This window comes from Hyperolius riggenbachi, chromosome 8, assembly GCF_040937935.1.
Source record: "Hyperolius riggenbachi isolate aHypRig1 chromosome 8, aHypRig1.pri, whole genome shotgun sequence".
NCBI classification, from domain to species: domain Eukaryota; kingdom Metazoa; phylum Chordata; class Amphibia; order Anura; family Hyperoliidae; genus Hyperolius; species Hyperolius riggenbachi.
Genome location: NC_090653.1, coordinates 265068624 through 265095342, shown reverse-complemented (window position 1 = coordinate 265095342; position 26719 = coordinate 265068624). Strand labels below are relative to the sequence as shown.

The following is a 26719-nucleotide window of genomic DNA, read 5'->3' as shown; positions in this document are numbered from 1 at the left end:
TGTAATTAAGGCGCCAGGAAATTTGGGCGCAGGGTAAAGCTGAAAAACGGCTCATCTGACTCCTGCAAAAGTCATTACGGCCTTAATTACTATTCCCTCTCCAGGTCACCAGCTACTATTGGCGGCTGAATTACACATTTTTCATCGTAATTTGGGCTCCATCTTTTGACGGTACCCATATTACTGACTGGGCACCGCTATAGCTGTAATTCACATTACGGGCTATGGCGGCGCCTAGTGCCTGACTCACAGCTGGACTGCCTGACAAATGGTATTGCTTAAAAGGGCACTATGGCAAAAACATTTAAAAATGTAAAATATGTGCAAACATATACAAATAAGAGGTATGTTTTTTCCAGAGAAAAATGAGCCATAAAATTACTTTTCTCCTATGTTGCTGTCACTTATCTGACAGAAGTGACAGGGTTTGGACTAGTCCATCTCTTCATAGGGGGGATTCTCAGGGATATATTTATTTTCAAAAGCACTTAGTGAATGGCAGTTGCTCTGTCCAACTGCCAAAAAACTGTGTAGGGAGCAGGGAAGCTGGCCAGCATCATTGTTTAAATCCTTTTTAGGGAATTCTTTATAAAAAATAAAAGCCTTGCTGAGAATCCCCTATGAAGAGATAGACTAGTCCAAAACCTGTCATTCTGTCAGATTTCTACTACCTACTGTAAGTGACAGCAACATAGGAGAAAAGTAATTTATGGCTCATTTTACTCTGAAAAAAAAAAAACGTACTTATTTGCCTATGTTTGCACATATTTTACATTTTACAATTTTTCGCCATAGGCCCCCTTAAAGAGGAACTGTAACGCCAAAACGGCCCCTGGGGGGTACTCACCTCGGGTGGGGGAAGCCTCAGGATCCTAATGAGGCTTCCCACGCCGTCCTGCGTCCCTCGGGGGTCTCGCTGTAGCCCTCCGTGCAGTCCGGGCAGCGGTGACGTCATTATTTACCTTCCTGGCTCCTGCGCAGGCGCTCTGATGCCTCTCGGCGCCGAAGTAGGCGGAAATACCCGATCGCCGTCGGGTCTGCTCTACTGCGCCTGCGCAGTAATGCGGACCCGACGGAGATCGGGTATTTCCGTCTATTTCCGTGCCGAAAGTCGCCACAGCGCCCCCGCTGGAGCCAGCAAAGGTAAATATTGAAATGACAGTCGGCACAGTCGCCGGCTGTTCGGAGGGCTGCGGCGAGACCCCCGTGGGACAGAGGACGGCGTGGGAAGCCTCATTAGGATCCGGAGGCTTCCCCCACCCGAGGTGAGTACCCCCCAGGGGAGGTTTTTGTTGTTAGAGTCTCTTTAAAAGGAAATAAATATGACAGCCCCCATATCACTCTCACTTCAGGGCCCTTATTGAATTCACTACTGTCAAAAAGTGTTTTCTTGCTTGCTGGTGGACTTGACCACTGAGGGTTTTTCACCTTCTGAACCAGAGCAATTTTCACCTTTCAGCGCTCCTCCCTTTCATTCACCAAAATCGTAATCACTACTTATCACAACAAAATGATCTATATCTTGTTTTTTTCACCACCTATTAGGCTTTCTTCGGGTGGTACATTATGCTAAGAATTATTATATTCTAAATGCATGTTAATGGAAATAAGAAAAAAATTAAAAAATTCATTATTTTTGTTTCAGTTAGTTTAGTTGTAAAATTAAACATTCTACTGTGGATAAAGCCCACACATTTGTCCATTTGTTTGTTATTACAAGGTTTAAAAATATTTCCCTAGTACAATGTATATATAAAAAAAAAAAAAAAAATCAAACAGGTCCGCACACTCAATTGATCCATTCTGTGTTTTACCTTGACAAAGGGGACCCCATGGGGTCCCGAAACGATTCGTTGGTTTATGGAGTGGACTTGTGTCACATTGGTTGAATAAACCTGGATCTTGGATCAATTGAGTGTGCGGACCTGTTTGATTTTTCTGCTTATACTATTATGGTCCAGCACCTCCATGGTGGTGTGCGATTTTCCCCCCGATTTTTTTGTATCTAGTACAATGTATGGCGCCAATATTTTATTTGGATTTCAAATATAGGTGCATTTTTTCAGTTTTTAGTCCATTACTAATTACAAGCCCATAATTTAAAAAATAGCATTAATATACCCTCTTGACATACATATGAAAAAAAAAGTTCAGTCCCTAAGGTAACTATTTATGTATTCTTTTTGTCATTTTTTTTAATGCAAAAGTTTCATTTGGGTAACTATGTGAGAGCGTGGGAGATAAGGGGTTAATGTTTATTTGTAAGTGTAATAATAATAATAATAATAATAATAATAATAATAATATTAAAGTGTGTGTCTTATTAAAAAAAAAAAAAAATTGCGGGTGTAATTTTACTTTTTGGCCACAAGATGTCCTTGTGCATGATCACCTGTTAGCGTACTATTAGTAGGCTGACAGGAAGTAATGCGTGGACGTTATTTCCTTACAATGACGCAGGCATCTCGCTGATGCTGACGATTGACACAGGGACTTAGATTAATGAATGGGAACTGCGTTCCCATTCATTCATCTCCCCACTAACGATCGACGAGAACACGAGCAGGAGTGTGCGGCGGCAATAGATGAATATCTACGTCCTTGGGACTTCAGATGAAGTTTCCCAGGGCGTAGATATACTGCACAAGGCATTTTATTGATGCGATGTGAAAATATCACCCGAGAAAAACTTTGGAGAAAAAGTTAATTGAATAAGGCACAGTGCTTTAAAGGGATACTTAAACCTAAAGACAAACACTTATATCGCGCTTTTCTCCTGGCGGACTCAAAGCGCCAGAGCTGCAGCCACTAGGAAGCACCCTATAGGCAGTAGCAGCGTTAGGGAGACTTGCCAAAGGTCTCCTACTGAATAGGTGCTGGCTTACTGAACAGGCAGAGCAGATTTGAACCCAGGTCTCCTGTGTCAGAGGCAGAAATAAAAAAAAAAATTAACTTACCTGTGGCTTCTTGCAGCCCCCTGCAGTCATCCTGTGCACACGCTGTCCTTCCGCAACCCTTCAGCGAGCAGGCAACCCCCTCAAAGCTGGCCGGTCGTGGGTAGTTGGAGGCTACTGCGTATGCGCAACCCTGAGCCGTGCGTACCCTGATCGCGCTACCATTGTGGGAAGATATTCCCATTATGTGCATGCACAGAACACTGCCGTGTGCAGGGATATGATGAGGAGGCGCATGGCCGGCCAGCTTTGAAGGGGTTGCAGAAGGACTGCGTGACTTCAGGGGGCTGCAAGAAGCCCCAGATAAATTAAAGTGTTTTTTGTTTTGTTTGTTTTTGTATTTTTACAGGCTTTAGATTTCCTTGAACTTTTCTCCTGATTTTTCTCCCAGGACATAATTTTCCACCCTCTCTACAAATAACTATTTCGCTCGCTGTGATTGAAATAGTACCAAAAAAGAAGGCGCAAACATATCAAACTCTAGTATATTCCTGCTTGAAACCGGAGTGCCTGGAGGAAACCCACGCAGACACGGGGAGAACATACAAACTCTGCAGATGTTGATCTGGCTGGGATTTGAACTGGGGACCCAGCGCTGCAAGACGAGAGCGACGACCACTATGCCACCCAGCTGGCAATCTAAAGATTCCCCCCCCCACCTCTTGTTTCCCCCATTGTAAGCTGGCAAGGGCAGGGCTCTCTCACCCTTTTCTGTCTTGGAATTTGTTACATTTATTCATATTACTTTTGTCACTGTAATTACCACTTCTGTATTTTGTACCAGTTCTGTATTTCATATACTGATGTATAACATTGTCTGTATTATTTTGTACCCCGTGTGGGATCGGTTGAAAAGGGCGCCCGAGCTGCCTGTATGAAAAGGGCGCCGCCATAGACATCAATGTTATTTCTGGAAATATGGGCTACAAGGTGTAGAAAAGGGCGCCCGAGTTTTGATATAGGCTACAAGCGGGCTCCCCTTTGTAGCCCATATTTTTTCGGCTACAAGGTTTTCGGCTACAAGCGGGCTCCCCTTTGTAGCCCATATTTTTTTCGGCTACAGTAAGGTGCCCCTCTGTAGCCCATATTATTGACTTTTTTTGTAGCCGAAGTTTTTATATGGGCTACAAGCGCTGGAAGCCGAATTATTTCATTCCCCCACTATCCATGGCGGCCTGGAGGGGGAATAGTAATTAACACATCCCGGAGTTTTTTTGTAGCCGAAGTTTTTATATGGGCTACACCAGGCACTTTTTTTTTGTAGCCGAAGTTTATATGGGCTACACCACGCCCTTTTTTGTAGCCGAAGTTGGTATATATATGGGCTCCACCAGGCGCCCTTTTCATGTAGACCCCCCCCGTGTTTGTTTCTTACTTTCTACAGCGCCACAGATTATGTTGGCGCTTTATAAATCAATAATATCTGCACGCTACTCTGGGCCCGCATGGATTACCTCAAAAGCCAATACTGAAAAGAAAAAATGACTTCCAATTATTGACTAAATGAAGATACTTCAGTATTTTATGTGCTTGAGTGTGAACACTTCTGATGTAGTTAAAGGATACCCGAACTGACATGTGACATGATGAGACAGACATGGGTATGTACAGTGCCAAGCACACAAATAACTGTGCTGTGTTCCTTTTTTTCCTTTCTCTGTCTGAGGCCTGGTGCACACCAAAACCCGCTAGCAGATCCGCAAAATGCTAGCAGATTTTGAAACGCTTTTTCTTATTTTTCTGTAGCGTTTCAGCTAGCATTTTGCGGTTTTGGGAAGCATTTTTGGTGTAGTAGATTTCATGTATTGTTACAGTAAAGCTGTTACTGAACAGCTACTGTAACAAAAACGCCTGCAAAACCGCTCTGAACTGCCGTTTTTCAGAGCGGTTTGCGTTTTTCCTATACTTTACATTGGAGGCAGAAACGCCTCCGCAATCCAAAAAATGCCTCACCCCGGGAGTATGCGTTTCAGCAAAACGCCTCCCGCTCTGGTGTGAACCACCCCATTGAGCGGCGGCAAAAACGCTGAAAAACCCGCTCGGTGTGCACCAGCCCTGAAAGAGTTAAATATCAGGTATGCAAGTGGCTGACTCAGTCCTGACTCAGACAGGAAGTGACTACAGTGTGACCCTCACTGATAAGAAATTACAACTATAAAACACTTTTCTAGCAGAAAATGGCTTCTGAGAGCAGGAAAGAGATAAAAAAGATGAATTTCTTATCAGTGAGGGTCACAATGTAGTCACTTCCTGTCAGGACTGAGTCAGCCACTTGCATACATGATATTTAACTCTTTCAAGCAGAGAAAGAAAAAAAGGAACACAACATAGTTATTTGTGTGCTAGGCACTGTACATACACATGGCTATCTCATCATGTCACATGTCACTTCGGGTATCCTTTAACTTCTTTGCCCATTCCCTAGTGTTTACTCTACAGTTAGTCCTGAGGAATGAACAACTCGAAAATGTGAAATTTGATTTGGTGGAAACAAGCAAAAAAAAAAAAAAATTCAAGACAGTTTGAAAATCTATTTAAAAAAAAATTCAAAGAAAAAAATATTTTTTTAAACCAGTAAAATTACATTTTGTTGCAGTACAGTAAGCAACTACAAGTCTAAAATACCTGCAGATGGAAAGGTGCTTGGACTCCAATTCAAAGTGCTGACACTGCAATTGTGGACTGATGAGAGGCAATAATATATAACAGACACAAGGCGGCACTGCAAACGTCAGTAAAAAGCAGAATAGTTTCAAGAACAGTATATATTTTCTGCATAAGTCTAATAAGGGCTTGTTCTCACTACAAAAGCTATTCTAAGCCTTTTGTAATTTTAAAAGCTCTTGCTAATGTTACCCTATGTGTGCGTTCACACTGGAGCAATGTGATTTTGTAATCATATTGGATTGCATTAGCAAGAGCTTTTAAAATCTCTAGCGTTTAAAAAGCTCATGTAGTGTGCACCAGCCCTAAATGCTGGTTCACACTGCAAGAGCTTTTTCTAAGCACTAGTGACTTTAAAGGGAAGGTTCAGGGACTGTCTAAAAAAAATAAAAATCCGCATCCACTTACCTGGGGCTTCCTCCAGCCCGTGGCAGGCAGGAGGTGCCCTCGGCGCCGCTCCGCAGGCTGCCGGTGGTCTCAGAACTACTGAGCCTGCGCAGTAAAGCCCGGAGGACGTCCGATGACGTCAGTGCGCCGCCGTGAGGCGCATTTTGGAACGCGGAAGGAGCCCGACCTGGCCGCCGGCCTGGCCAGGTCGGGTCGGCCACCGGCAGCCTGCGGAGTGGCGCCGAGGGCACCTCCTGCCTGCCACGGGCTGGAGGAAGCCCCAGGTAAGTGGATGCGGATTTTTATTTTTTTTTAGACAGTCCCTGAACCTTCCCTTTAAGGCTGCTTTCACAGTGGGACATTACAGGCGCACGTTAGAGCAGCCTGTAACGCACCCCACCGCACAGCAATGAAAAATCAATGGGCTGTTCACAGTGCCCACGTTGCGTTACACAGTAACGCTGCGCCATTACACAACGTACTGCATGCAGTACTTTGTAAGCGGCAGAGCCGCGTTAGACTGCTTGGACATGCGCAGTAATGTTGGGGAGGAGCGGAGAGCGGCCAAGCACATGGCTAATTAATATTCACTGCACTCAGTGACGTGCAGTGTTTACTTCCTGGAGCGGCCGCTCTGTGCGGCGATTGGCCGGGCGGGACCACGTGATGCCGCATGCGTCCAAGAGTGCGCATCACGGACGCCAGAGTGAGCTGCACAACGCGGCTCACTCTGACGTCCACATCAGAGAGCACCAGGCGTTGCGTTAGGGGCACGTTGTGCGACCATAACGTCCCCTAAAATGCAACGTCCTGGTGTGAAACCAGCCTAAAAGCTCTTGCTAATGTAATGCTATGTGTGTGTTCACACTTGAGCGATGTGATTTTATAAAAATCAGCCACAGCATCGCATTAGCAAGAGCTTTTCAAATCACTAGCGGTAAAAAAAAAACAAAAAACCGGCTCTTGCATTGTGAACCAGGCCTAACATGGGTCTCTCCTCCTCCACACTTTCCTTTTGGTGCTTTTTTGTAAAAATAGTGGCTTAATTGAGTGCACTGGGGAAATCCAGGAGCTTGAAGGACAGGTCCGGGGTTAAAAAACAAAACCCAAAATCTACTTACCTGGGGCTGTCTGCAGCCACTGGCAGCCTATCTGTCCCTCGCCGCAGCTCTGCTCCTCTGTCAGCTGGTGTCTCTTCTGTTGCAGATGCCGATCTTGGCAGGTTGGCATATTTTGCGCCGATCACGTGCCCAGGAACGTTCTGCACAGGCGCACAAGTACTGCGTCTGTGCATAACGTGAGCGGTGCGGCCGAGCAGGTGCAGAAGATGCCAACCTGGCTAGAGGGGACCTCAGGACACAGGCTGGGAGCAGAGCTGCAGCAAGGGCACAGGACGGCTGCCAGGGGCTGGAGGAAGCCCCAGATAAGTAGATTTTGGTTTTGGTATTTTTAACCCCAGACCTTTCCTTTAAAGAGGAACTGTAATGGAAAAATTACATAATGAATAAATTTTTTTTTTACAATATTTACTTATAGATTATTTAGTCAGTGTTTGTCTATTGTAAAATGTTTTCCACTCCTGATTTACATTCTGTTATTTATCACTGGTGGTGTCATGTTTAGTCCTGCCAGGTAATCTGTACGGAATGTTCATTACAGAGAGTTCTATGCACAGAGGGAGATACTGGTTGCTTGGCAGTTGGAAAAAGCTGTTATTTCCCACAGTGCACCAAGATTCACTGACAGCAAACTGTCAGGACCAGGGTCATGACATCACGCTGTGGGAGGGGTTTCACCACAATATCAGCTATACAGATGTCCCTGATCTATTTGAAAAAAAAGGTGAAGATTTATTGTGGGAAAGGGGGTATCAGCTACTTATTATCTCAGCTACCAAGGATTTCAATCCTTGGTTAAAGTTCCTCTTTAACTCACTTGTCTACCAATTTGAGTTTGGTAACCTGTATGTGTAAATTCACTGATCTGCTTCACATGCAGCTTTTACTAAAGGCAAATACTGATTTCATATTGTTTCATAGGTTGAGGTTGCTAAAGTTGCCCAAATTAGTCACAGTTTCAGGCCTGACTCACATTCCTGTAGATTTGCCAAATGGTAAATCAGCTGACAGAAATGCTAAATCAATGCACACATATGTAGGCTCCTCATCTGATCTTTAATTCTCAGTAAGTTTTGGTGGGTTTCCCATTCCTGTTACATAATTTCGACTGGTTCTTTGCACATTCCTATGGTGCAACATGCGCACAACCAATCGATACGCACTGCCACACCCAAACGGTTTTGACAACCAATAAAAATATTGTATATTGGGAGGCAGAAGAATTCACTTCAAAGCAACAGACAATTAAACATTCTGATCAGAGTGTTCATTGATCTGAAGTGAATATTGGGTGGTGTAAAGAAGGAGTAATTCACTCAACATATTCATCAGTTAGATTGAAAGGAAATCAAAAGCAAAAAACAAAACAAAAACTTACCTGGGGCTTCTTGTGCCCCCCGTGGAGTCATTTTGTTCCCATGCAGTCCTTCCAAGACCCACCAGCCAGCAGCAGCGACCCCCGCTAAGCTGGCCGGGCATGCGCCACCTTGCAGCACTCCCGCTGTCTGGAGCGTTTTCCACATGTGCAGTATGCAAAAATGTTACTGCAATGCGTAGAGTGCTCCTGGCTGCGGGAGCTTGGTCAGGGTGCGGGCGTGGCTCAAGGCTGCACATGTGCAGTGGCCTCTGACTGGCGTGTCCGGCCAGCTTTGCGTAGGTCGCCGCTGCTGACTGGAGGGACTCTGAAGGACGCCGTGGGCACAGGATGACTCCAGGGGCTGTAAGGACCTACAGGTAAGTTTAACTGATTTGTTTATTTTGGCTTTAGTAACCCTTTAAGAATGGGATGAGAATCAAGTTTATGCTTTTATGCATTATGCATTTTATGCATGGCTTTTATGCATTTCCTGAATTTCAGGAAAATTTAGGCTAGCTTCACAGTGGTCAGTTGCATAGCGCACACATTATAATGAGTGTGAACACCAATGGACATAGACTTTAATGCGAAGCCTGCATGCAGCAAATTAGATTGAGCAATCAGTTACAATACAGTACTGTGAACAGGCACATAGAATTGTATGGCCAGTGAGTTGATATGCAGAATTATTCTGCAATGCAACTGACCACTGTGAGCAGGGCCTCTTCCACAATATGAAATTATGTGATCTGTAGTAAGTCCTACCCGAGGAGTAGGGCTGCATGATTTCTCGGTTTAAAACCGAAACCGCGGTTCCTGTGAAGACGATTTTGGGATTGTCTGTCTCCGGCGGTTTTCGGTCTTTAGTGCCCGCGCTTGGCCGCATATGATCCGCCTACCGCAGCCGCTGTGCCGAGCCACAGAAGCAGTGCATATTTATTGATGTTAATGAGCCGGGCAAGCGGGAGGTGGAGAGTTCAGTACAGAGCGGCACACAGCTTCTCCAATCGCTGGATAGCAATGGAATGACGGAGGCAGTAGGCGGAGCTGTACGCTCTAGTACAGCTCCGCCTACTGCTGCCGTCATACCATCGGTATCCAGCGATTGGAGAAGCTGTGTGCCGCTCTGGACTGAACTCTCCTCCCCCCGCTGCCCGGCTCATTAACATCATAAATATGCACTGCGTACCTACCTACCTATACTGCACACTTTACTAGCTGTACTGGGGCACTATACTAGCTATACTGGGGCACTATACTAACTATACTGGGGCACTATACTAACTATACTGGGGCACTATACTAACTATACTGGGGCACTATACTAACTATACTGGGGCACTACCTACCCATACTGGGCACTATACTAGCTATACTGGGGCACTATACTAACTATACTGGGGCACTACCTACCCATACTGGGCACTATACTAGCTATACTGGGGCACTATACTAACTATACTGGGGCACTAACTACCCATACTGGGCACTATATTAGCTATACTGGGGCATTACCTACCCATACTGGGCACTATACTAGCTATACTGGGCACTATACTGGGGCACTACCTACCTATACTGGGCACTTTACGAGCTATACTGCGGCACTACCTACCCATACTGGGCACTATACTATCTATACTGAGACACTATACTAGCTATACTGGAGCACTATACTAGCCACACTAGGGCAACTAAACTCCCTATATTGGGGCTACTATGCTAGCTATGCCGCTGCACCCCAGTCCCCCCCCCCCCAAAACCCGCTGCGCACGACACTCTACACTAAGACAAGCTAAAGCTTGTTTTGGAAAAAAATCGTGAAAAAAAAAATCGAAATCACAATTTCTGACAGAAAAATCGCAATTTCAATTTTTACCCAAAATCGTGCAGCCCTACCGAGGAGATAACATAAATGTATTCTATCCCAAAAAAACAGAACTAAAAAACTGGATATGACCACCAGCCTTCTGTGGCGATGGAAAGCTATGTTTTAAAAGGCAGAATTGATCACAGTAACAAACCTGTAAATGCATTAGGTTCATACACACATACGATAATTGTTGCCCATCGCAGAAATGATCCCTTTGGGTGACAATTGGTGGAATGATATTGTACAGACACATTCCTAGCCTAGTAATGTTTTATGTTGCTGGGGAGGGGGGGGGGGGGGGGCAGAGGGATGACAATCGTCACTCAACATCTTCCAACAGTCTGTGGGTGTAAAAAAATAATGTGATTTGTCATGCTCGGGGCATCGGGAGTCATAAAGAATCCAACAGGGCAGATCCTTGAAGTGTACCCGAGGTGGGCTTTTAAATGTAGAAAAGGAACAGAGGCATGATCCCATCTGCAGGACATGCCTCTGTGTGCCCACTTAGCGGCTCTCAGTCTCCCCTGTGCGGCAAAAGCCCCCCTGAATTTACCGACATTTAGAACGTCGACAAAATTAATGGGGAAGGAGCGTCCTTTGCAGGAGAGGAACACCCCCTTCGCCACCTATCAGAGCCTTGTCACTGGCTCTCCATCGCGTGCTCCCTGCCTCTCTCCGCCCCCTCCATGCCAATCACCACTCTCCTTTGCACAGAGCTGCTTTTGCAGCAACGTGACCCCAGAGGTCACAGAAGTGAAAGTGGAGGAAAATTGCACCGTGGGAGCAGCAGGGGACAGCGGTAGTAGACGCTGCCTGATCTGGTTACACCCCCCGACTCAGGTGCCATGCTTCTTTTCTTAAGACATCCGAGGTGAAAATAAACTGATAAGATAAACAATAGTATCTATCCTCCTCCTAAAAATGACTTTAGACATCCCAGTTTTTATATTTAAATCCAGTTTTTAAGTTTTTACTGTTTCATTGTCTCTGCTCAATGATGCCTTCATTGAAGTATGCCAGAGCTCAAATCTTGAACGATTGACCCGTTTTATGTTTTTCCTGCTCACAAAAGCCATTTACTGACAGGAAAGTGTTTTATGGCTGTAATTACTTATCAGCAAGGGTTATGATATAATCCGACCCGGACAGAAACTGTTACTTGTACAGTCATTTGTGTGCTTGGCACTGTACATACACATGTCTATCATCATGTCACCTCGGTTGTCCTTTAACCTGCCTGGCGTTCTATTAAGATCGCCAGGCAGGCTGCGGGAGGGTTTTTTTTGAATAAAAAAAAAACTATTTCATGCAGCCAACTGAAAGTTGGCTGCATGAAAGCCCACTAGAGGGCGCTCCGGAGGCGTTCTTCCGATCGCCTCCGGCGCCCAGAATAAACAAGGAAGGCCGCAATGAGCGGCCTTCCTTGTTTTGCTTATATCGTCGCCATAGCGACGAGCGGAGTGACGTCATCGACGTCAGCCGACGTCCTGACGTCAGCCGCCTCCGATCCAGCCCTTAGCGCTGGCCGGAACTTTTTGTTCCGGCTACGCTGGGCTCAGGCGGCTGGGGGGACCCTCTTTCGCCGCTGCTCGCGGCGGATCGCCGCAGAGCGGCGGCGATCAGGCAGCACACGCGGCTGGCAAAGTGCCGGCTGCGTGTGCTGCACTTTATTTGAGCCAAATCGGCCCAGCAGGGCCTGAGCGGCAGGCTCCGGCGGTACTGGACGAGCTGAGCTCGTCCAGACCGCCCAGCAGGTTAACCACTTAACGACCGCCTAACGCCCATAGGCGTCGGCGGGTCGTTAGTGGTATAGCATGGAAACGGCCGCTCGAATGAGCGGCCTTTCCATGCCAGTTCACGGAGGGTGTCTCCGTGAACAGCCGGAGAGCCGCCGATCGCGGCTCGCCGGCAAAATGTAAACACATACATCACACGGCCCTGCTGCGCAGCAGCGCCGTGATGTAGATCGGCGATCCCCGGCCTCTGATTGGCCGGGGATCGCCAGCATCTGATAGGCAGAAGCCTATCCTATCAGGCGCAGGACGGATATCCGTCCTGCGCCGCTCAGAGGGTAAGGGAGGGAAAGCCGGGGAGGGCGGAAAGCGCTCCGGAGGGGGGCTTTGAAGAGCCCCCCCGGAAAGTGCGGGTAGCCGGCGGCGATCAGACCCCCCCAACAGGACATCCCCCTAGTGGGGAAAAAAAAGAGGGGGGGGGGGGGGGGAGGGAAGTCTGATCACCCTGGCTATTTCCTGATCGGTGCTGCGGGCTGGAGAGTCCACGCAGCACCGATCAGAAGAAAATCCCCTGGTCCTTAAGTGGTTAAGTTTCAAACCCACCTTGGGTTCTCTTTAAAGGACAACTGAAGTAAGAACTATAGAGGCTGACATATTTATTTCCTTTTAAACAATACCAGCATACTTCCTGCAGTAATGTCTGAATCACACCAGAATGATCTGCTGCATGCTTGTTCAGGGTGTATGGCTAAAAGTATTAGAGGCAGAGGATCAGCAGGCTAGCCAGGTAACTGACATTGCTTAAAAGAAAATAAATGTGGCAGCCTCCATATCTCTTTCACTTCAGTTGTCCTTTAGTGACTCCCGAGGAGAAGGATCAGTCAGTGGCCGCTGGACACACAAAATGATCGTCGGCTGAAACAGCTGTTTCTGGCCATTTTGGACGACTGTTATCGCATGTGTGTAGGTACCTTTAGTTCCAAACTGCCTGTCGGGGCACGTGTAGCCCTCATCTGCGTGGGTACAAACATTTGTGGGGCAAAGAAAACTGGGTCTAAAAATCGCAGGGCTGTGAAGTCGGAGCAGGGGCAATTTTGGGCACCCGGAGTAGTTGATTTCATAAACTGAGGAGTCAGTCGGGAGTCGGATGATTTTTGTAAAAAATCCACAGCCCTGTTAAGTATTAGACTAAGGAGTCGGAGTCGAGGAGTCTGAGCTATTTTGGGTACCCGGAGTCGGAAGATTTTTGGACCAACTCCACAGCCCTGAAAAAAAATCGAGATGTTGCCCAGAGCAGCAAGTGTTGGGTTTTGCTTTAGTTTTCTTTGCGCTAAACTTTAAAAATTAGCCCTTGGTAAAGTTCAATGCCTACAAACACCTGGCAATGCCGGTCCCTGAGCTCACTCCTGTTCCAGCTCTAGAGTGTATGAGGATTCTTGCATTATGCAGGAACCTCCAGTACTCTGGTTTTATGTCAAATCAAATGAGGAGTTATGCTGGGATTACACGTTACATTTTTCGCGGTCGATTCTGCGCGCGATCTATTAGCCATTTGACTTTCTGCTCGATTCTCTTATCTTCCACTCGTTTTTCTTATCTTTTTTCCATTCACTTCTATGAGAGATGGAGCGGAAAAGGATGGAGCGGAACATCGGACATGTCGGAATTTTATCATCCAAGTCATCTATCGGAACGACTCTTCGCAAAAACGTAACGTGTAATCCCAGCATAACATGTCAGTGACAAGGGCAACAGAATAATTACTTCAAGCACTATGTTGTAAGACTTAACGTTTACTGGAATGTTAAATTGGTCTCAGACTGGATAAGTCACTAAAATATTTTCTGTGTCGAGTTCTTCTTTTCCTTATCAGCTAGCAGGATGGTAATTCCCTAGAACATAGGTGCCAAACAAAAAGCCTGCGGGCCAAATGCGGCCCTCCTTGCCATTTTATGTGGCCCTCTAGAACTTTAAATGCCCATCATTGTAACAGAATGGCAGCACATCTTTTCTGTCCAAAGGAGCACACCGGTGACAGTCTTTTTAATTGAAACACTGTCAGTTTAAGCCAGGGTGCCCACAATAACCGACGGGACCCCAACAAAATTAGCATTGAGCCCTGTTCTGGAATAAACCTCCAACCCCCCAGTGGGTGGTAAACCACACACAACTTTACCCCTTCCCCCGACACCATCTCCCCACATTGCAAAGTAGTGCAGTGGAGCAGTGTAATATTTACTTGCACCAGCGGTGACTTGTGTCTCTTCTGTTCTTCCTGGAAGTCACACGCTGTGTGCTTCCATATCTCCTTCTCCCAATCACGTGGCATGCATTCAGAGCCAGGGGTATACAGCATAGAGCATGTGGCTATCAGGAAAATCAGAGATGACCCAAAGCAGTCCTGGAACAGGCATATGTTAAACTGCTCCTCTGCAGAAAGGAGAGGAGCAGGCCCCCCACGGTCGCTATGGTTATGCAACTTAGTTTCAGATTGTTCAATAAATGCTAAATCTTAAATTTTGGCCTATGACTTTAACTGTTTTAGATTTTGACCCCTTATGTGATTGAGTTTGACAACCTGCCCTAGAAGGAGGAATCACACCTCCAAAACTTAGAAAAACACCCTTTTTCTCTTTACAGTGGCCACAAGTTCACACAAGGATCACCAGAGTAAAACTCTGAACTTCTCGGTTTATAATGAGGCATAGTCCTCCATGTTTGGTGTTGGAACTTGGAAAATACTTGGTCTCACAGTGACCTAAGAATACTATAGCCCTAAGATCCCCACAGGTCCCTGAAGGCAGTCCATTGTTTATCCAGGGTTAAAGCCCTAACCAGTAAGCATATGAATAATCCACAATACTTTGGGTTGGCACACCTTACCCACACGTCGACCTGGTGCTAAGCCACGTCACCAAACAGTCCATAGAGTATAAGTAATTTCAGGTTGACACTCCGTTGTCTCGATGCAGTTATCGGTTTATTGCATCAGTCAACACTGACTTGACAATTATATCGTGGCCTGAAACTGGTCCCCTTCTTCAGAACAAGTCAGTGTTGACTGATGCAATAAATGGATAACTGCATTGAGACAACGGAGTGCCGACCTGAAATTACTTACTCAGTAAGCATATGAAGATCACAGGAACTAAAACAGATAAACATCCTTGAATATTGGAGAAGTCTGTTCGGTATCCATGGATATCACTAATGCTCTAGTCAGAAACCAAACACACCACTAGGATTGCAAGAGAGAAGTCAGAAACTCAGTTCCATAAGTCTCATAGTGGTGTGCTGGCATTTTAAGGCCACTTCTGGATCTGGCGAGACTTTGAAAAAAAATATACTGGTATCACAGGAGAGGGTTATGGTCAGTTAAAGAAATATGTTTACATATCCAGGAAATGTCTTCCAAACACTGCAGCTTTGAAGACTGAGAACCAATAGTACATAACTCTTCAGTAGCCACTAATATGAAGATCTCCATTGTCAGTCACATGTTGCTTGGGTGCAAACTCTTGGTTTCTAAGAGAGACTCTTCAAGCAGGAGTGCAAAAAGGCTTTCTATTGTCTCACATTAATGCTATGACCCCCATTTCAGAGTCCTCCGTACCAAACGCAGTCAGAGTAGCCTCAAGGTTTCAAGGCGGATCTTCATACCGCATGCACTATTAAGAATTCAATGGACGTTTTTTCATAATTCCAGATCCTATTTCATAGTCCTAAGTCCCAAAAGGCATCAAAGCAGCCTGCTGGCTTCCATGAGGGGTTCTTCATACAGGAAGAGCTTTAGAGACCCCTTTCTTCACAAGACTCCCACAAAGTCCACCAATGTACCTTCTTCCAGCTGCTCCACCAGGGATCATCCCTAGGAGGAAGGCAGCTCCGGTGACAATCTGCGCAGTGGCCCCTAGCACGGTGAGCGGAGTACTACGGATCCCCAGGGCAGAATACAGCGTGCCACCTAGTGCTGCCAGGTAAAGAACGAACCAGGGATCGAGCTCCCGCAGAAGTCGGCTGGGCCCCCGCAACAACGCAGCCGCACACAGTCCAAGCAGCGACCCCATGGACCAAAGCATGGCGAACTTTCGGGCGCGGAGCAGCAGAAGGGGAACATACAGGCTGGCCAAGCCGAAGCACAGGGCTGCCATAGCTGCACACACTGCTGCTGCCATCAGCCTCTGTGAGCCTGTCATCCCCGGAAGAAGTGGGTCTGCTTCCACTGGAGTCCATGACCAGGACAGGCCACCGCTGGGAGGGGAGAACCAGGACCTCCAGCCCTTCTCTGATCGCTCTCCAGGGGAGGAGGAGGCTGAGGGGGCAGCGCCACCATTCCCAGCTTTATTCTGAGCCACATACTCCTGTAACTGCCTGCCCAGATCCGCCATAGCAGCAACACTTCCGCGTCTGCTCGCCTGTGCTAATAAAGCTGCGCAAAACCCTCCAGGACACCGTACTTTCTCAGCCCGCCGCTAGAGGCCCAGAGCGAGATCGCTGCCATTTTGCCGGAGACCAGCCAGCGTGCGGCTAAGGAATAACAGGCCCCGCCCCTCAGACCCAAGAGACAGGAGGAGGTGAGCGTGTGTTATGCGTCTCTCTGCTTTCCCAATACAACCCCCCCCCCCCCTTTCCTAGTGTTAGGGTACCAACGTCTCCCCATCCCTCTGCCTTATATTCCACTGCAAATAGTGTGCTTCATTGGGCACCTATCCCATCAGGAAGGTTGGCATTGGGGTGCTGTGAATTTCAGTGTGGTAGTGGAATCTTTTTACTGGATTCCCATTTCTTACTTTATAGCCTTTACCAAGAAATCCTTGTCAAATGATTCTTGTGCTGTGTTTGGTGGTGGCTGAGCGTCTTTTTATCTGTTAAGGGTTCACCGAGGCGTCAGAAAGGACTGAGGACAGGACTGAGAATCTAGTGCATGTACAGCCTTCATGTTCTCCCTGTCCTGTAATGTTCTTCACTGCCAGGGACCAGTTCTGCGACTGCGGAAATTTAACTGCCTGAGTGTTCCAGCGGCTGCCCGCCCTTTGCTTCCTGGTGCCCTAGGCCATGGCCTTTGAGGCCTGGTCTCAAATCCGGCCATGAGAATATGTCATGAGGCTGTAGTCCATTCTACCCCCGTCCTCCTGTGTCCCACAGCGGTCTCGCTGCAGCCCACGGAACGCACAGGAGACAATTTGTCAGGCTGTGCAATATTTACCTTTTCTGGCTCCAGCAGAGGCGCTGCTGTGGCTCTCCACTCAGAAATAGCTGATCTCTGTCGGGTCCGCTCTACTACGCAGGCGCAGGAGACTTGCACCTGCGCAGTAGAGCGAACCGACAGAGATCGGCTGTTTCCGCCTATCTCCGAGCGGAAAACCGATACTGCTCCTGCCCTGGAGTCGGGAAGGTAAATATTTACATACCCGCCATTTGGGGAGGTGTATCGATAGGATCTGGAGGCTTCCCCCACCCGAGGTGAGTACCCTCCAGGGGAACTTTTTTTAGTTACAGATTTTCTTTACGTTACACAAATGTCAAGAAAGGTGGATGATTAGTTCAGTTATATCCAGGCTGACATTGATAGTTTATCTCTGGTTGCTATATACAATACAATACAATACAATAACATTTCTATAGCGCTTTTCTCCCATAGGACTCAAAGCGCTTAGGCTCTCTCAGATTCAGTAATTAGTAGGATGAAGTATTAACACAACAAAAGTTATATTTCTGCAAATGCCAAACTGAACAGGTAGGTTTTCAGTCTGGATTTAAACACGTCCAGGGATGGAGCTGTCCTGATCTGTTGAGGTAAGGAGCTCCAAAACGTAGGGGCAGCATGACAGAAGGCTCTGGGACCAAACGTTTCCAAGTGGACTCTGGGTATGACTAGATTATTAGAACCTGTTGAGCTGAGAATGCGGGGATTGCTACGTAGCTGCAACATATCTTTCATGTATCCAGGGTCTAGATTATTCAGGGATTTAAATGTCAGTAGGCCGATCTTGAATAGGACCCTCCATTCTATAGGTAGCCAGTGAAGGGAGTGCAGGACTGGTGTTATGTGGCAGTGACGGGGTTGGTTGGTTAGCAGTCTGGCAGCAGTATTCTGTATCAGCTGTAGACGGTACAAGGCCTTTTTTCGAAGGCCAGTGTAGAGAGCATTGCAGTAGTCCAGTCGGGATGTGATGAAGGCGTGGACTAAGGTTGGCAGATCTTCTGGGGGGATGAGGTGCTTGATTTTTGCAATGTTCTTCAGGTGAAAATAGGATGATTTCACCACAGCAGAGATTTGAGTTCTGAAGTTTAAATCCCAATCAATTAGAACTCCCAGGCTACGCACATGATCAGAGCTGCGTAGATCCGTGCCTCCTATTCCCAGTGGTGAAGACTGCAAGTTAAGTTGTTTTGTTATCATGCTCTGCCCTCCAATCAGAAGGACTTCAGTTTTGTCTGCATTTAGTTTCAGCCAGTTGTCATTCATCCATTTCTGTAATTCACGTAAGCAGGCGTTTATAGTTAGAGTTGGGTCTGTCACACCAGGCTTGAAGGAAAGATATAGTTGGGTGTCGTCTGCATAGCAGTGGTATGTCAGGCCATGTTTTTGGATTAGTTTTCCCAGCGGTAACATGTAAATAGTGAAAAGCAGGGGAGAGAGGATTGAGCCCTGGGGCACCCCATACTTAAGTGATACAGGGGTGGACAGGAAGGGCCCCATAGACACTTTGTGGGATCTGCCACTCAAGAAGGATTGGAACCACTGAAGAACTATGCCATCAATGCCGCAGTATTCCTGTAGCCTGTTTATCAAGATGTCATGGTCAACTGTATCAAAGGCTGCAGAAAGGTCTAGCAGTATGAGGATCGAGCACTCTCCTCTGTCTCTTGCCATGAGCAGGTGGTTGCATATTTGGATGAGGGCAGTTTCAGTGCTGTGGTGTTTCCTGAAGCCAGACTGGAATGGGTCATAACTGTTGTTTTGTAGGATTTTGGCTTCTAGCTGGAGGTAGGGTATCATTCCTCAGTGCTTTATGCATGTATTTATTAAAGTGAACCTGAACTCTCTACTTGAAAAGATAAGCAACAGCATAATAACCGTTAAAGAAAAACACTTATTTGTTACAGCTGATACAAATCCTGCAATAAATCTGCAGTGTGCCTACTTCCTGTTACAGACATAGGGTTAACATCCTGTGTTTACAAATTAGCTGCTCTGCTGAGGAAGCCAGCTGACACAGCTGAGAGATCAAATTACAGTTTTGATCAGACACAGATGAGGGGGAATTAGACAGGCCAAACTCTTTAAATACATACAGGGTGGATTTGTCAATTTTCTTTCTGTCCTGTGCAAGAGTTCAGGTCCACTTTAGGTAAAACTATTGGCCTTTGGCTGGAGAGTGTAATGGTTAAGGGCTCTGCCTCTGACACATGAGACCTGGGTTCGATTCTCAGCTCTGCCTGTTCAGTAAGCCACCGCCTATTCAGTAGGAGACCCTGGGCAAGTCTCCCTAACACTGCTGCTGCCTATAGAGCGCGTCCTAGTGGCTGCAGCTCTGGCGCTTTGAGTCCGCCAGGAGAAAAGCACACTATAAATGTTCTGTGTTTGTTTGTTTGTTTGTTGTTTTGTGCAGATTTTTTTTCTCTCTACCTGTTTTCATTGTTAGGCAGTATTATGGGGCGATCATCCAAGGACAAGAGGGACATTTACTACCGCCTGGCGAAAGAGGAAGGCTGGAGGGCTCGCAGTGCGTTCAAACTGCTACAGCTAGATGAGGAATACCAGCTCTTCCAAGGTAATGTGTGGCAGTTGCCATAATGCCATTACTTCATCTCAATGTCTACTTCATCTCCCTTTACCATTTTCCTGCCTGTTATTCCCTGCCTGTTATTCCCTGCTCTGACTTCTTCAGCTGTTACTGGTTTAGTATGATCTCTTAAACTATTGTTAATTGTACTTTACGATTTAAAGTGGAACTGAGGGCAAAACTTTTTTTTTTTTAAATTTTGGACTATTTCAGAATGTGGAGAAGTTAGATTTGCTAAGGAAAAACCCCAAGAGCCGGATAGCCAATAAGCCTTAAATATTAGGTGCTAGCAATGAGGTTTCCAAGCAGGAACCCTTATAGGGAACAGTTCCCCAATCACAGCACCCTCTAGAGCAGTGTTTTGATTGGCCGAATAGTGTGGGCATAGTTTACTACAACCTATCTGAAGCCTAGCAGATCAAGAGGGTGTTGTACACGCGCTACACAGAACCAGAGAAAAGAGGCACAAAAGAGCAATACAACTTTGTAAAAAGTACAATAAAAGCAAAAAACGGTGGAGCTGACTTACCTTTCCAATGACACTAGCGAGGTTGACAAAGCGTAGTTTGTAGTTATCAGCTCGGTCCTTCAGCAGAAGTTCTGCCCACCTTTTTTGGATAGACCTCCATAATCTTTTCACTTACCAGCCCTCCCCTGCTTGGCTTGGTATCCCCATTCCTTGCAGCACATACTCCAGATAGCTGGTATAATCCTCTGGAGTACATTTGATCTTCCACTGGCCACTTCCATATCCCTTCAGTTGTTGTTCTAGTTTTAAATGTGTTTTACTCTGTTCCCCTGTTTTTGCCTTTATAAATGCACATAGCAGTATACATTTAGTTTTCAGACCTCATAGGTCCATTGTTGGCCTACAATATTCAACGGCCTAAACCTCATGTTTGTATTCAGTGTTACTGTTTATATTTTATGCCTTATTGGACATGTTATGTGGCAATCTGATCTTTGCTTACTGTACTGCTTTATTTTCTTTAAAAAAAGAAAAACAAATCTTTGAAAACCAAAAAAGTAGTTTGTATTTGCACAGGCAATGTGTTTCCTGGGTGCTAGCCCACTTCCTCAGGCTAATCACAGTACCAAATTTATAAAGCCAAAAGGTTTTATTGCCCTTGGGCACCTCTTTTCCACCCCCCCCCCCCCCACTTCCACAGGGGAATGTACCGTATATTCCTGCGTATAAGACGACTGGGCGTATAAGACGACCCCCCAACTTTTCCAGTTAAAATATAGAGTTTGGGATATAGTCACGGTATAAAACTACCCCTCTTCCAACGCACACCAAGTTAAAATAAAAATAAAAATATCATGTACTGGTGCGATGTATGAACAGATACTGGTGCTGTACTGTATGTGTTGCCCAGTATATAACAGTATATACCAATTGACTTGTTGCATTGGTCAACTCTCCTTAAGACTGGTCAGCTCTCCTTATCTACCTGTTTATCAGAGCAGTATGGAAGAATAGATTGCGCTCCCTCAGCAGGGAGATCTGAGAGGCGGTAACAGGATAGGGCGTATCAACCGGCATCAATGACACCCGGCGTATAAGACGACCCCCAACTGTTCAGAAGATTTTCAAGGGTTAAAAAGTAGTCTTATACGCAGGAATATACAGTATATCACTCTGTAGTGGTTTTAACCGTTTGCAGAATCTCTATACGATTCTTCAAGAGTGTGACCACCTCTGATCCGGCCAAAACTGGATTGCCCGAGTAGAGAAAGGTTTATGTTCTCGATCTGCTCCTTGCGGATGGTTGCCCTTCATTGCAACCCACGTTTGTGAGTATACTTCATCTCACTTTATATTCCGGGAACAGTGACATATTGCGCTATTGGGCAATATGTCACTGTTCCTCACCCCCCTTTGACATGCTACACAGGTGCGCCAGCGGGCAGGTGAGACTGCATCACAGGACCAGGGGGTAAGGTCATATAACATAGAGGGAGACCTGGGGGGCTGGCAGGCAGCCACAAAAGACGATTTACAATAGATTTTATGCTGAAATCTGATTGTAGTGTGTGGGCAGGCAATAGAGCCTTCTGTTATCAGATTTGATCAGAGAGCGATCTATCTAATGGTCAATCTGGTGGGAGATTTCGAGTGGTGTATTGACACTTTAAGGCAGCCATCTTGGAGGCTGGCGAAATGGCTCATATAATGCAGATTGGGAATGTACAGGGAGCCAGGGACATCCTACTAGCGGAGATGTGACAATTGTCTCTCTTCCAGGTGTGCAGCGAGCCGTGGATCTGTGTGCAGCCCCCGGGAGCTGGAGTCAGGTTCTCAGCAGAAAACTCAGGTAAAATGGCCTCCTCTCCTACACATAAGTAGGGATGATCACAGATATGCAAATAATTTCCGAGTGGATACAAATTTTTCTCACTAAAGAAATGTATGCAAATTTTTATGTAAATGTATGCAGCTTGAAACTGGACCAATCATTTTAAACCTGGGTTTAAACTGATTGGCCCATTCTCAAACTGCATACATTTACATTTAAAAAAAATTGCATAATTTCAGAAGAATTTGCATTTCATTGATCATCCCTACACATAAGCTGGAAACAAAGATGTAACACAATCTGAAGGGAGGAGCCTGTTTTTTGTTTCTGCTCAGGGCCAATGATGAGACGTTGGAAGTGAAGATTGTTGCTGTGGATCTGCAGGCCATGGCCCCGCTTCCTGGTGTGATCCAGATTCAGGGAGACATCACAAAGGTACTGACTATTGCTGGAGAACCACCTCAATCTGAACCCCAAGCAACAGTCTAATATATACTGTATTTCACCTGACTAATATTCTGCAAAGGCCCCTTTCCCACTTAAGCGCATTGGGAAACAGAAGTGCCAACACACTACAGTGTGGTTTTTTTTGTTTTGTTTTGTCAATGCAAATGTATTTCCATTCATTACAATAATTGGAACTTGCAAAGGGTTTGCGTATTGTCATTGGCAACCATTCATTGGGATTCCACAGGAATTTGCAAAGCATGTATGGGGATATCAGACAGTGCAGTGCATTTCTGTTGTCTCAGCGGATCGTGTTTTTGCAAATCGTGGCAAAGTGTGGTTAAAGAGGAACTTCAGCCTAAACAAAAAATGGTCATTAAGTTACAATAGTTATGTTAATTAAAATAGATAGGTAATATAATCTCTTACCTACCCTGTTTTAAAAGAACAGGCAAATGTTTGATGTCATGAGGGCAGCCATCTCTTTGGTTGAAAGGAGGTGACAGGGAGCATGAGACACAGTTCCAACTGTCCTGTGTCCTGATCACCCCTCCCAGTTGCTAGGCAACGTGAATAACAGCATAGGAAATCCCATCATGCTTTGCACAGCATCAGGGAAAAAAAGCCCAGGCAGTTTTCTTTGATGGGGCGGGGCTTAAGCTTTTGTGCAGCTAAAAATAAAGCTTATGTAAGAAAAACATAGCTCTGATGCTGTGAAACTGTTAAAGAAACACCAAGCCTTTTCAGTGCTGCTGAGTAGATTTTTAGTCTGGAGGTTCACTTTAAAGAGAATCTGTACTCTGAAATTCTTACAATAAAAAGCATACCATTCTATTCATTATGTGCTCCTGGTCCCCTCTGTGCTGTTTCTGCCATTCTCTGCTGCAAACCTGGCTTGTAATTGCCAGTTTTAGGCAGTGTTTACAAACAAACTAACCAGCTTCTAATAGGCTCAGCTAAGCAGAGTGTGTTAGTCACACAGAGCCTGCAGGGGGTGTGTACAGCTTCTAGCTAATCACAAGCAGCCCTGCACATTCCAGTCTGACTGCCTCAGCCTGACTGTGCCGACTATAGAGAGAAGATTAGATCATATAACAGAGATAACACAGCTACTGTGCAATTAGGAAAAGCTGCAGTAAGCCAGACCACATTAGAAAAGGCATAGGAACTTATAGCATAGAAGAAATAAAGATAAACAATTTGTTACAGAGTCTCTTTAAGGGGCCAAAGCAAGTTTTGCTGTAGATAATAGAAGGCACACACACTCACTGAGAACGTTATTAGGAACACTATACTGGGTAGGGCCGCCCTTTTCCCTCAGAATAGCCCTAGTCCTTAAAGGGAACTTGTAAGAGAGGGATATGGAGGCTGACAAACGTATTTCCTTTTAAACAATACAAATTGCCTGGATATCAGGGCTGTGGAGTCGAGGAGTCAGGGCAATTTTTGGGTACCTGGAGTCGGAGTCCAGAGAAAAGGCACCGACTCCGACTCCTAATGAATTTAAACTGTAATTAAAATAGAAAATTTTCTATTTCTCAGATAATAGTCATCATAAATAATTTATATATACAGTAATAGCTGTGCTTAGTCCACAAAAATTAAATAAACTAATCAAAAAATAGTTACTTGTGCTTTTTGATTAAAGCAGTCCCCACATTTTTAAAGTCAGATATACATATCTGTTTGTGACTGTGTGTGTATATATATATATATATATATATATATATATATATATATATATATATATATATATATATATATATATATACACTAAATAACATCTAAATAACTTCTATGCTGTAAGAATAAAGCCTGATGTGTAGCCGTGTCACTAATAGAGATGGTCAGTGAGATGGAAATAATTCTGCATTGATGCTGGTTTATGCAAATGTATGCACTCTCTTTGCTTATGAAATCAAATAATTTGATATGTTGTTAAAATTCGGTGACTACGAATTAAAAGGTACCTAAGATGAATGAAAAGAAAATTTTTATACATACCTGAGGCTGCCCCAACCCCCCTTCAGGCTAATCCAGTCGCTGTCCTCCCCTGCCACCTGGATCTTCTGCTATGAGTCCCGGTAATTCAGCCAGTCAGCGCTGTCCGGCCGCATGCCACTCCCACAGCCAGGAACATTCTGCACCTGCGCAATAGTGCTGCACAGGTGTAGTATGCTCCTGGCGGCGGAGTGTGTGCATGCGTACTACGCCCGACTGGCTCAAGTACCTGGACCCATAGCAGAAGATCCAGGTGGCGGAGGAGGACAGCGAGGGACTGATTAGCCTGAAGGGGGCTGGAGGAAGCCCCATGTATGTATAATATTTTAATTTCATCTGTCTCGTGTTTACTTTGTTACACAGTAGTACTATACTCTACATATGCACCCCCCACAGAGCTGCAGAGAATCCACTGAGAATGGAGGTGTTGTCTATCACCCATAAACTTGGTTCAGATTGTAAACGAAGAATGTGTAATAGAGGAAGAATCCCCTAATTCCCCTGCAGAGTACCTGCACATCACTCTTACATGTACCCACAGTTATATTGCCTAGGGCCTGATCCATGTTCAGATTGTGCATGAAGAATGTGTAGTAGAGGAAGAATCCCCTCATTCTCCTGCAGAGTACCTGCACATCACTCTTACATGTACCCACAGTCACATTGCCTTGGGCCTGATAGATGTTCTTTATTCCTGTCTTCTACAAGTACTCTTACCAAGAACTAGTTTTAGTCTATGATTAAAAGTATTAGAGGCAGAAGATCAGCCGGCTAGCCAGGTAACTGGTATTTTTTAAAAGGGAATAAATATGGCAGCCTCCATATCCCTCTCACTTCAGTTGTATTTTAAAATTCCTAAGTGTTGGCAGTTAAGAGATGCATTTCATGTTACATACTTTCAATCAACAAAATTGTAATATGCAAATTAGAGGAGTCGGTGGAATCCTAACCTGAGGAGTCAGTCGGTGGATTTTTTTACCGACTCCACAGCCCTGCTGGATATCCTGACGATCCTCTGCCTCTAATATTTTTAACCATAGACCCTGAATAAGCATGCAGATTACAGGTTTCTGACAAAAATCTGACTAGATTAGCCACATGCTTGTTTCAGGTGTGTGCTTCAGACTATTCTGATGCCAGAATGATCATCAGGACAGCAAGGCAACTGGTATTGTTTAACCACTTAACGACTGCAGTCATAAAACCCCTTAAAGGGAAGGTTCGGGGAGGGCTGTAAAAAAATAAAAATCAAAATCCACTTACCTGGGGCTTCCTCCAGCCCGTGGCAGGCAGGAGGTGCCCTCGCCGCCGCTCCGCAGGCTCCCGGTGGCCGACCCGACCTGGTGGTAGTTCTGCGCCTGCGCAGTACAGCCCGGCGGACGTCCGATGACGTCAGCGCGTCCACGTGGGACGCAGAAGTGCCGGCATTTGGAGCGCAGAAGAGCCCGACCTGGCAGCCGGCCTGGCCAGGTCGGGTCGGCCACCGGAGGCCACCGGGAGCCTGCGGAGCGGCGGCGAGGGCACCTCCTGCCTGCCACGGGCTGGAGGAAGCCCCAGGTAAGTGGATTTTGATTTTTATTTTTTTACAGCCCTCCCCGAACCTTCCCTTTAAGGACCAGAGCCTTTTTTTTCCATTCAGACCACTGCAGCTTTAATGGTTTATTGCTCGGTACTACAACCTACCACCTAAATGAATTTTACCTCCTTTTCTTGTCACTAATACAGCTTTCTTTTGGTGCTATTTGATTGTAGCTACGATTTTTAGTTTTTATTATATTCATCAAAAAAAGAAATGAATTTTGTCAAAAAAATGATTTTTTAACTTTCTGTGATAAAATTTGTCAAATAAAGTAAAATTTCTGTATACATTTTTGTCCAAATTTATTGTGCTACATGTCTTTGATTAAAAAAAAACCATTCAGTGTATAATTATTGCTTTGGGTACAAGTTATAGCGTTTACAAACTATGGTGCAAAAAGTGAATTTTCCCATTTTGAAGCATCTCTGACTTTTCTGCCCACCTGTCATGTTTCATGAGGTGCTAAAATTCCAGGATAGTATAAATACCCCCCAAATGACCCCATTTTGGAAAGAA

The 26719-nt window shown here is 45.6% G+C and overlaps 2 protein-coding genes across 2 annotated transcripts in view; one reads left to right on the top strand and one right to left on the bottom strand.

The window, feature by feature from the left end:
• Window positions 1-12558: 12558 nt before the first annotated feature.
• SFT2D3 (SFT2 domain containing 3) lies at window positions 12559-16520 on the bottom strand. The gene has a single exon (XM_068248787.1). It carries the CDS (start codon window positions 16472-16474, stop codon window positions 15860-15862), a length of 615 nt encoding a protein of 204 aa, XP_068104888.1. The 5' UTR covers window positions 16475-16520; the 3' UTR covers window positions 12559-15859.
• A 37-nt stretch (window positions 16521-16557) lies between these two features.
• FTSJ1 (FtsJ RNA 2'-O-methyltransferase 1) overlaps window positions 16558-26719 on the top strand; it is a 44274-nt gene continuing 34112 nt past the window's right edge. Inside the window, exons 1-4 of the mRNA XM_068248786.1 lie at window positions 16558-16660; window positions 19736-19864; window positions 22125-22194; window positions 22512-22611. Of these exons, the coding sequence (XP_068104887.1) occupies window positions 19744-19864; window positions 22125-22194; window positions 22512-22611 (291 nt within the window). The 5' untranslated portion in view covers window positions 16558-16660; window positions 19736-19743. The remainder of the gene's footprint in view (window positions 16661-19735; window positions 19865-22124; window positions 22195-22511; window positions 22612-26719) is intronic.

Bases quoted from the DNA above. Each gene is read 5' to 3' on its own strand.
- SFT2D3 (XM_068248787.1), bottom strand. From the start codon at position 16,474: ATGGCGGATCTGGGCAGGCAGTTACAGGAGTATGTGGCTCAGAATAAA.